Source organism: Brassica oleracea, chromosome C9 (assembly GCF_000695525.1).
Source record: "Brassica oleracea var. oleracea cultivar TO1000 chromosome C9, BOL, whole genome shotgun sequence".
NCBI lineage: Eukaryota > Viridiplantae > Streptophyta > Magnoliopsida > Brassicales > Brassicaceae > Brassica > Brassica oleracea.
In genome coordinates, this window is record NC_027756.1 from 37,208,498 (window position 1) to 37,219,659 (window position 11,162).

The window sequence follows — 11,162 nt, forward strand, 5'->3', positions numbered from 1 at the left end:
TGAAAATTGATTTTATACCAACAATAAAAAATTATAATATTTTTTTTTCAAAAGAAAAAAATTATAATATCAAAGTTCTCCCGGTTATTATTAACTTCTTTTTTTTTCTTAACCGAACCTGCTCAAACTAACCGATAAAAAAAAAAAACCTTTCGAGTAGGAAAATCTTAATTAAGACAATGAGCGAAATTAGGTTAAACTAATTAATAATATAAAGTCGGCCGTCAACTTCAAATGGATAAGGCATTTCTCTGTCTTTAAAAATCTTTTCCTTCGTCGCAAAGTTTCCCATAAAAATCTCAGAGAGAATCTTTGGTCTTCTATCGAACCATGGGCGGAGGAAGAGTCATGGCGACGGCGGCGAAGGTGGCTGGAATCGGAGTCGCCAAAGGTGGATTCAGGGGAGGATTCGGAGTCCCCGCGGCGGCGAATGATCAGTTTATCGTGAGAAACACCTCCGCGACTAAGCCGGTTTCGGCTTCGATCTCATCGGCGGTTCATCCTTCCGTGGAAGAAGACGCGGTGGTCATGCGTAAACCGGTCTGGGAAGACGAGTGGGAATTCGCGGAAGTGGAGACGAAGACGATCCCTAGGGTTGTTTTCGACAAGCCTCCGTCTCTTCAGGAGGCTAAAGAAGCCACCGATGATCTCAAAGATGCCCTCAACATGTAAGATCTAATTCCATTACTTCTAATTTTGACTCTCAAACTCGAATTGCGAGCTTTCTACTTTAACAATTGACTTAATTCCAGCAATCTTGATTAATTAATTGACTTAATTCGAGCAATCTTGATTGATTAATTGACTTAATTCGAGCAATCTTGATTGATTTTCTCGGTTTAGTTTTTTGTTCTGTTTGGTTCTTGTTTTTGGTTTAATGGATTATCCAACTCTTAAATCATAAAATTTTAAAAGTTTGTCACTTTGAAACGTGTTAGTTTGATTTATGTTCTAACAACCTTTGTGTATAACTAGTTACATGCATCGAGACATGTTCTTTTTTCTTTTTCTTTTTTTCATCGAGACCTGTTCTTATGTTTGGTTCTTGTTTAATTTAGTAACGGAGTGTGTTATTTGAAACTTAAAGTATGTCTCTTTGAAACATTTAGTTTGATTTATGTTCTTATACCCATGTATTTAACTAGTTACATAACTCGAAGCTTGTGCTAATGGTTGACTCTTTTTTTTTATGGATTATCCGACGTGTGTTAGGGCGTATATGGAAGGGTCAAATGAAGTTGGTTCTGTTTCAAGAATGTTTTCAAGTTTTCAACCTTCTGAGAACAGAGCTGTTGAATCAGCTGTTCCACAGGTTGCTCTTAAGGCTTTTGCTTTTCTCAGTGAAAACACCGCCGCGCAGGTATAATCCATCTCTTCTCCTCGCCTTTCTCAGTTCGAATTGTTTCCGTTAAAGCTTCACTGGTGCTAGTCTTGAGAGTCTGATCGTTTCTCATTGTACAGTCTGTTGTTACTTCCATTGCGTCTGACCCAAAGGTGTGGGATGCTGTCATGGAAAACAAGGATCTCATGAAATTTCTTGAGACCAACAGTAAGAACTTCCTTTTGGTGTTTTAATGTCTTTTATATGACAAATCAAGCTTGACAGAAAGTTTTTTTGTTTTTGTTTCCCGTTTGCAGCTGCTTCAACTAAGGATGAAGCTGACAATGACGACAAATCTGAACTTTCTAGCGAGACTGAAAGTGAAGAAGACAGTGAAGCGAAGCCAATCCAGCTCATGGAGATTCTGCGAGACATGAAGCTGAAAGCTGTTCAAATGATGGAAAATGTGTCTTCCTACTTTGGGGGTTTGTTCAGGACAGAGACTTTTACAGAGGGTGGACAGGAGAGGAAGAGGATGTTGCTCAACGACCCTACTACTCTCTTTGGATTAGCTGTTTGCGTTATTTTCATGGTAGTTCTGAAACGTGCTTAACAAGTTCCAGTTTCCTTTTTAAACTTGCCGATATGTAGCTTATAACTACTGTGTTCTCTTTCTGCTACTTCATTATCGTCTTAAGAGTTTTTTTTCTTTTTCTAAAACTGTTTTTCTTATGTTTGGAGTGGTTTGGAACTTGCCTTTGATATTTTCATAAATAAAAGTATGCTTTGGTTGAATTATATATGTAATTGCAATTTATAAGTTTATATTCCCATCATGTAAATCAAATGTGTAATAGAAAACTATCATGGTGGTTATGGCTACATAAGACAATGTAGTCAGTCATTTACAGCAGGATTTTACTCTTACTAGGGCTTGTTGAGTTTGGCCGGATTTGAGGAAGATTGCCGTGAACATATTGCTCAACATGTGTTAGAGACCGTAGATGAGACTTTCAAAGTCGTCATCTGCCAAATGAAGAAGGCACTTTTTTCGTGAAGGCTTCTGTGAACAGAGCTAGCAAGGCAAGGCTGTCGAATCAGCGTTGCTTAACTAATCTGATCGTTTGGGATATTTTGTTCTTACTAATAGCGTTGCTATATGGTTGGCTTAAAAACGACGTCGTCTGCAATACTGTGGGTTCCTACGCTATTTGTTGAAAGGAAGTTGGCCGGAATCCAGGAAAGATCCGGCGGCGCTTCTTATTGACTGGGGTTGTTTTACAACGGTAAAGATCTTGACATCAATCAGTCATTTGCTTAAATGTAACACATTTTGCTTTTAATTTCAATATAAAAATAGGATTTCTATCAATTAATTTTGAGATCGCTATATTTCTGCTTGAATCTGTTTCACATTGCCAACAAAAAAATTTGACCTTTTTTGTATGAACAAATCCGTATATATTCCTCCGCCTTTGACCTCTCATTTCTCCTGCAGAAGCTTGTCAGAATCTAACGAAGAAGAGCTAAGATCAACCCGTTCCGAATGAAGCAACGTTCGAAACCATCGAGCAGAGGCTTTAGGAACCCTTGTGAGGTTGTTCTTATAGTCCACATAGTATATCCCGAACCGGACAGTGTAACCAGAGTTCCACTCCCAGTTGTCTAGCAATGACCACACGAAGTACCCTCTCACATCACAACCATCCTTCCTGCAATACCCCAACCCAACCCAATCAGTTTATAACTTCATTTTCTCAGGTTTGTAAAGTCTTATTATTACCTAATGGCAGCTGATAAGTTGGAGATGTAGTCTCTGTGGAAGCTAATCCTCTTGTCATCTTGTAATGCTTTCTCCATGTCTATGAATGGGTTGTTCTTCTCATCCATACCGTTTTCTGTGATGAAGACAGGAGGGTTTCCGTAGACGTCTTTGAGATACACTGCTAGTTTCCTGATTCCCCATGGGACTATGTGTAGCCAGCTTGATCCTGCCTAATGTCATTGTCAAGTAAATGTTTCTCTTCATCAGACTATTGCCCTATTAAGTCAACATCTTCGGTTTTTTTATCAGAGCAATTTACATACTTTTTCTCCTATAGCTACTCCTCCTCGAAATGCTACAGCAATTAGTGAGCAAACAAGAACATCAGTAGTGAAGATATGATCTGAGAGATAGTGTGTGTGTGTATGGATCTTACAGCTAGTGATCACTGCTGCATCAGAAGAAGCATCTTGTAGAATCAGTTTCCTTATCCTTGTTCTGTCGTTCCTTGTGTACAGTGTCGTGTAGTGGTTGATTCCAAAGAAGTCAAATGCCCCTTTTATGGTTCTAGACATCTCTGCTGTTATCTCTGGTAGTCTCTCTTCCACTAGTCTCTTCATTGAAGCTGGATAGTCTCCATTTATTAGAGGATCCATAAACCTATTTTCACATCTCATTCTGTCACACTTCTGTTTACTTACTTTCTGTAATGCAAAATTTTCATATACAAAAGTGTATCTTTATTATTTTACCATCCGATCCCAAAATCCATTGCCCTACGAGCTGCATCTCTGTCCTCATCACAATCAGACATTGGCTCAAACCATTTTGCATCTAACGACATCCCTATTCGACCACCTTGTTTCTTCTGCATTTTTACATTTCCCCACATTATATTGTGTGGACCTAAGATGTTCATTTTTCTGTTATATCTGTGTTCTTTACCTTGAAGTGTTTCTGGTATGTGTGGTAAGCAGCAGCATGAGACAAGAGAATGTTATGAGCTACAACATAAGGCTCCACCGATGACTTCCCTTCCTTACAGAACCAATGTCCCAGAAGTGAGCACCTCCCTGGAGCCTGTATCCCTGTGTCATAGCCTTGGATCGTTAGCCCGCGTGGCTCATTGAAAGTGATCCAGTACTTCACTCTGTCTCCGAATGCTTTGAAACAGGTGAATGCATAACGCTCGAAATCATCCCTGCACACTTTTCTTAGCATTTCATTTTGTCCTCATGATCAGGATTTAACATTTTACTTACACGACTTGTCTGCTCAGCCATCCTTCATATCTGTCTTCTAAAGCTTGTGGGAGATCCCAGTGATACAATGTCACGTAAGGTTTGATTCCTTTGGCTAAAAGTGTGTCTATGAGACTGTTGTAGTACTCAAGCCCATCTGGGTTTACTTCCCCTGTTCCATCTGTTCAAACCCAAGTTTAACTTACCTCTTAGGCTTAGCACATGTTAATGAATTAGACTTACTAGGGAATATTCTAGTCCAAGATATAGAGAATCTGTAAGCATCCATTCCCAGATCTTTCATAAGATCTATATCACTCTGTGAAAGCAAAACAAAAAAAAAAAAATCAGAAAAAGTGTTCTTGCTTGTTAGATTCTCTCATTTATTTATCCTGTTGCGTCTTATCTTAGATTTGTTTGGACATGGTTGCTCTATGGAGAAGCAAACTTATTTTTTTAATCTTCAAGTATAAGTCAACTTATGCTTCTATTTAAGGTAAAACATACATACATGGAATCTATGATATTGATCAACCGTAGTATCCGCATTGCTGAAATCCAATATCTTTCCTGTTGATCAATAACAAATAAACATTAAAATTGGACTTTTCTGGGTTCTCTGTAACTTTTTGTTTGATACCTGGTTTCTTGGTGAAAGTGTCCCATATGCTATCTCCTTTGTTTCCTTCATTCACAGCTCCTTCGAACTGGTTTATTGCAAGAGAGTGTTGTGGTTTGATCAAAATATTTGATCATTTGAATCTTTCTTGAATCAGTTTGTAGAAGAAGGAGAAGAATGTTACCTGGTAAGCTGAAGAAGCTGTCCCGAACACAAACCCATCTGGAAAACTCTCTCTGGTAATAGATTCCGATGAAACTTGCTGACGAGACGCGATGAAGAACAGATACATAATCAGGACGAGTCTCATGATATATTCCATTTGTTGGCTGGCATGAATAAAAAGAGCAGAGACAGAGAAAAGATATAGGAGTGAAATTGTTTGGGAAAGGAAAGATTTGGAGGCAAGAAAGTGTGAGTTATTATGTCCACAGCAAAAGGCTCCTCCTCTCTTATGTGAAGGCTCTTGTTTGGTGTTGACATTTGTGTTTCTCTCTTCTTATATTATTGTACACGTTGCTTTTACTTCTTCTGCCAAAGACAAAGTGTACTCTAAGATGAATATAAGTTTGTTAGTGAGACATTGATTCACTTAAATAAATACCTTCGCTTTTTTGCATTATTATTTTCGTGCAAGGGACCGATGATTTTGTTATTTTTGTAACTCCAACTACAAGGTAATCCAATTGAAAAATAAAGTCTAGTTTATTTTTAGTTGTGTATAGAAATTAATATAAAATTACTTTAAGCCTTTACATCATGTCAACACCAGCCATCTACGCTTATCCACATGTTGGCATTATGGTATGTATTAACAAATAAATTGTTAAGCTTTTTTTTTATCTAGTTCGACATCTTTTTGTTTCGAATAAACTGTTTTTTTTTTTTGAAAATATGTTTCGAATAAACTGTTATGTTCATTCAATTTTTAATTTCAAATTTTATCTGAAATTCATTTAGTTTACAATTAGTTGATACACATTTTAGAACAACAAATATTTTGCTCAACATTTTTGATAAACAAAAACAATAGAAAACTGTAATTTAACGTAGAAAGATTTGCATGGATAATTTGGTACATTTGGAAATGAAGAAATAATAAAGTTTCAGTAACCTGGATATGAAACCTAGGGATATCCTTAAACTGGCAGAAACAGAATATACACTATGGACTAAGGCATACAGAAGACGGTACCACAGTTAGAGGTTACGACTCTTCCATCAATTCCCGAAAGATGGTGTTTCACAGATAAGTCCTGGAAAGAGGATGATATTTTATCTGGTCAAGACTGGCTCAGTACTTTAGAAGGATTTGAGGGTTTGATGGGGGCAAGGAATGTACGGGCTACCCTCTCTCCTCTTCATGCAGAGATGGAAGCGCCACTATGGGCGATGGAATATATGAGAAACTTACAACAATTTCAGGTTACATTTGCAACGATTGTTCTCAATTGGTGAAGATGGTTTCAGAACCAGAAGAATGACAAATTTTTGCAAATTATTTGGAAGATATTAAGAGCCTGAAAGAAAGTTTTCTCAGATCAGAGATTATCTATGTACCAAGAACGCAAAATTAAAAGGTAGATAGCTTAGCACGCAGTGCCAGGAAGCAAACGTCTTTCGTCGTTCACATGGATCAAGATCTCCCGGTGTGGTTCACAGAATAAATATGAGTCTGTAAAATTGTTGACAAAAAAAATGTAGAAAGATTTTGTTCTATATTCATAAGAGAAGAAAAAATTAAGAATATAACCATGTTAAAGTTACAAGCAGCTCATCAGAGTTGTGATTGGAGATGGTAAGAAAGCGTTCTTCTGGCATGATAACTGGCTGTGAATTGGTAAACTTATATACTTCACTGGAGTAACGGTACACGATACCTTGGTGTTATGTGACATGCCAGATTTCATGAAGCAGTTTCCTTGGGTCAGTGGAGTGTAAGGGGACATAAAAGCCGTAAATTTAGAGAGTTGCATGCGACACTCCAAGCTGAGTCAGTCCCAAGTAGTACGATGGGTGAAGATACTTACTTGTGGAACTTGTGGAAACATGCACATGATGTATATGAGGATAACTTCTCAGCGCTTCAAACATGGGAGCAAATAAGAAGCAAGAAGTGTGAAGTCGTTTGGAGTCGTAGTGTCTGGTTCGCTCAAGGTATTCCTCGTTGCGCTTTTATTGTTTGGTTGGCTGTTCAGAATAGACTTTCTACTGGAGATAGGATGAGGACTTGGGGATTTCAGCAAGCTTGTGTTCTATGTGGAGAGAGAGAGATGAGACACGCGATCACTTGTTCTTTGCGTGTCCTTACTCATATACTGTCTGGGATCGTTTAGCTTGCAGACTAGTGGGGAGAAGAATAAACCCAGATTGACAAGACATGCTCCAATTCATTTAAACAGGTGCAGCTAATCAACTCGATCAAATTCTCATTCGTTTAGTCTTTCAGTTGGTGGTGTATCATGTGTGGATGGAGAGGAATAAACGCATTCACCAACAAGGGCAGTTGGGGACTGAGCAGTTGATAACATCACTTCGTTACAAATTTGACCACCCGCTGAATGGCCTAATGAGAAGATGGTTTGAAGTTACATGACGAGCTTGGAGAAAAGACGTAGAGTACAAAATCCCTTTGATTTTTTAGTCCTTTTAGATATACAAACAACATAATATCTTCTTATTCTTTGTAAATGCCTCTTTTTGATTGATCAATAAATTCAAAATTACACCCCAAAAAAAAGTTACAAGCAGCTGATGAGACAATTTGCACATAAACATAACCAAAATTCATTCAAGGTGTGTGCACGTCATGTTAAAATTCCAAAACTAAAACTATCATACTATACTACACCCAAATGATTTAATTAGTTACAAGGTTAAGTTTCAGTTATGTGACTATATTATACATGATTATGACATTGGAATACTCGACACATACAATACCAAACCAATTGGAAGCCAAAGTTAGTAGTGACAGCTTGACAATATTATATTAAAATATACTATATCTATTAAATAGATAGTACTAAACAATCCATTTACACCAATAGTACATCAAAGAAGAAGAATAAGAGAAAGAGAAGGAAGAGGAAGAGAAAGAACAAAAAAAAGGGATGAGAGTCATGAGACATAAAGAGAAAGAAAGTTATAGTCTTGCATATATGACAGTTTTCAACCAGTTTTCTTAAATTCAGAAAGAAAGATCGTAAAACGATAATTATATTCTATTTTCTCAAATAGAATAAAAACAAAAATGCTAAATATGAGTGTGAAAGGTGAATGTTAAAAATTATGAAGTTTATGAAAAAATACAATTTGTAAAGGAATTGAGTGGTGTCGCCAGGGTTGATGGAGGAGAAGAAACCACCACGAAAGATAGAAGAGGAGAAGAAGATATGGTGGGAAAAGTTGAGGAGACTACGGGTGGCGCTGGTGGAGGAGAAGAAAACGGTGGTGGTGATGGTGAAGCGACTGAATGTGGCGATACTACATGTGAGATCTTTTGTAGTAATTGATTGCAACAAAGGAGGATGAGGAAGAGAAGGAGGAAAGTAAAAGGAAAAGAAAAAAAAAGATGAAAATGAAGAGGAGAGAACAAAAAAAAGAGAAAGAAAAATACAAAAAGTTTCATACTATAGCACCATCTGCTAAATAAATACATTATCAAATTTATATGTTGTTGAAACGTTAAGGAAATCATTTTTATTCTATGTTTCTCAAATATAATAGTACAACGCAGCAGATACTGCTCATCTTCTCTAACTGTTCTACATATTCTCTACTTTTTAATCTAGATATATAGAAAATAGCAAAACTGTAAACTGAAACAAAGTTACCAAGAAAAATGATAAGACTATCGATAGTTATCGGATATGATGATTATACAGTGTACGAAATACTCTTTTTACAAGAATTTCATAAAGCTTGCATAGGTTAAAAGAAAGATAACAAAGATTATCATTGAATTTTGAAAAAAAAAATTGGTTTTAAAAGAAATAGATCAACTGTAGATAGAAGTGAGATGAAAGTGGAACATGTACGAAGGGTAATTTCTCTTTTAGTGTATGTAGTTCTGGAAGTTTACTTTCGAGTTACCGCCATGTTAAATTTGAGTTGACACAGGGGTACACTTGTCATTTCCGAATACCTTTTCTGTGTCTAGGACTCTAGTTTCTTCTTCGTCCGCTCTCTCCAAAAACCCTTTGTTTCTCTTAATCCGGAGAAGACGCCGATCGGTGAATTGAATCTATGGCGATGGCTATGAGACTCCCGGCGGTAGCGAGAGCGGCGACGGAAATGGCATCGGCTCCCGTTGGATTGAGGCGTCTGTTCTGCTCGAATGCTACAAAGTTTTCATTCCTTTCTCCACAAGCCAACGCCGAAACTCCGGCTCGTCCTCAGGCGGAACCCAGCACCAATCTCTTCGTCTCCGGTATAACACTCCTCTTTCTCTTTTATCTCTCTTTTTCATTTCTGGGTTTTTGAGGGTTTATCGTTGCTCGTTACGATTAGTGAAAAAGTGAGCTTCTTTGCAGTTACGGTTTGTGTTCTAATATGATTTAATAATTGCTAGTATGTATGATTCTTTGTTTGTTAGTTGCTTTGAAAGGTCTTGTCTTTGTCACTTCTTCTTGCTAGCTTGTATTAACGACTTTAGTCTCGAGGGTTTTAATCTGATTACTATATTTGTGAGACAATCCAAAACCATGCTCTAAAACAGCTTCTTGAGGTACAAACTAAATAAGAAAGATGCTTTGAGTTGTTACCAAGAGATCCAGAAGTGTTTTATTCATTTCATAAAAGAGTTTGGTGTGGTTGCATACACAACTCAAAGATACACATTATTAGAGGAGACCCTACACACAATAAGCCTTCTTGGGCTTAGGATAGGCTTCTCTTTACAGAACTAGGATTCATGTTCTCTTCTGATACTCTCTCTCAGTTTCTTCTCGTCATATTTATATCTTTGTTTATGATTCTAAAATTTACACCTAAATGATTGATCATCTTCGTGTCACCTTATTCTTCAGGTCTTAGTAAGCGCACCACTTCTGAAGGACTTAGGACTGCTTTCGCTCAGTTTGGAGAAGTTGCCGATGGTATTGAACTTCCTCTTTATGAACATTTTCTGCGCATCAAAGCTAGTTGAACACTGAACTAACTGTAGCTATCCCTTCTTCCTCGATTTGGTTTATATAGCTAAGGTTGTCACGGACAGAGTCTCAGGATATTCAAAAGGGTTTGGATTTGTTCGTTATACCACCTTAGAGGATTCTGCAAAAGGCATAGCTGGAATGGATGGCAAGGTTATTATTTATATTCCTGCATTTCTCAAATACAAAATCTATTATGTTTACTGACATCTGTGGCTAATTCTCTTCTTTGCAGTTTCTTGACGGTTGGGTCATTTTCGCGGAGTATGCAAGACCAAGAGAGCCATATCGACCTCACAACAACATGCCTCCTCCTCCGTATGGTAACCGCTATTGAAACATGCCATTTCATGGTGTCTTTGAGCTTTTGTTCTTCATGAATCCATTATATCATTATTATTAGTGTTATGCTTCATTCTGTTATCTACTATGATTTAACTGACTCTTCTCCGTAGTGTCTTGCACCTTGGTGGAGTTCAGAAACTTTAAATTATATATATGGGCCGGTTTAAAATTAGATTAATTTGCTCTCTGATGGAGTCATGGCAGATTCAGGTCCGGTTTGGTCTGTTGATTTTTGATCTATGTACCAGATTCTTTTAAGACGTTCCTCATTGAAACAAACAAAAGTTCGAACTAATTTGGTTCTTACTTTTTGAATTTAAATTTTCTTTTTTTTGTGAACCAAAGAACTTTGAACCCCAATCTGATGCAACATTTTCATACAACCCAATGGGTCCGTAGCCATTAGCCAATCACTAACTCACAATTTGCTAGAGATGATTGAACACTTTCATAAAGCAACCATTATGAGTATATTAACAAACTTGCAACCATTTGATGATGATTTTAACATATGTGAATAAGTCATTGGGCCACATCATGAGTTATTTTTGGGTTCACCCCCTAAGGTGAACCACCAACCAATAGAAAATTGTCATTTTAAATCTAGTATCTTTTAATTAAGGAAACCAAATAACTTGCAAATTATATTATTTTTTCAAAATAAAATTTAAAAATAAATAAAAATAATATATAAAAAACGAATTCAAAAAAAAAAATG

At 37.0% G+C, this 11,162-nt stretch overlaps 3 protein-coding genes across 4 annotated transcripts; 2 read left to right on the forward strand and 1 right to left on the reverse strand.

The window, feature by feature from the left end:
* The first annotated feature begins 245 nt into the window (after positions 1–245).
* LOC106318563 lies at positions 246–2,119 on the forward strand. Its single transcript, XM_013756590.1, has 4 exons — positions 246–668; positions 1,213–1,360; positions 1,462–1,549; positions 1,639–2,119. The coding sequence occupies exons 1-4, from the start codon at positions 331–333 to the stop codon at positions 1,932–1,934; spliced, it is 870 nt and encodes a 289-aa protein (XP_013612044.1). The 5' UTR covers positions 246–330; the 3' UTR covers positions 1,935–2,119.
* Positions 2,120–2,683: 564 nt separating this feature from the next.
* LOC106318562 (putative beta-glucosidase 41) lies at positions 2,684–5,353 on the reverse strand. 2 transcript variants are annotated; one of them, XM_013756589.1, is made up of 11 exons: positions 5,131–5,353; positions 4,968–5,034; positions 4,839–4,897; positions 4,571–4,646; positions 4,349–4,508; positions 4,032–4,287; positions 3,839–3,954; positions 3,523–3,746; positions 3,410–3,441; positions 3,105–3,316; positions 2,684–3,033 (listed from the first exon to the last, which is right to left on the reverse strand). In XM_013756589.1, the coding sequence occupies exons 1-11, from the start codon at positions 5,266–5,268 to the stop codon at positions 2,805–2,807; spliced, it is 1,569 nt and encodes a 522-aa protein (XP_013612043.1). In that variant the 5' UTR covers positions 5,269–5,353; the 3' UTR covers positions 2,684–2,804. The 2 variants fall into 2 exon arrangements, with proteins under 2 accessions (XP_013612043.1, XP_013612042.1); XM_013756588.1 differs by having other exon boundaries at positions 3,410–3,746.
* Positions 5,354–9,106: 3,753 nt separating this feature from the next.
* Positions 9,107–10,622, forward strand: LOC106315907 (glycine-rich RNA-binding protein 4, mitochondrial). Its single transcript, XM_013753748.1, has 4 exons — positions 9,107–9,378; positions 9,977–10,045; positions 10,146–10,252; positions 10,335–10,622. Exons 1-4 carry the CDS (start codon positions 9,195–9,197, stop codon positions 10,434–10,436), a joined length of 462 nt encoding a protein of 153 aa, XP_013609202.1. The 5' UTR covers positions 9,107–9,194; the 3' UTR covers positions 10,437–10,622.
* The last annotated feature ends 540 nt before the right edge of the window (positions 10,623–11,162 follow it).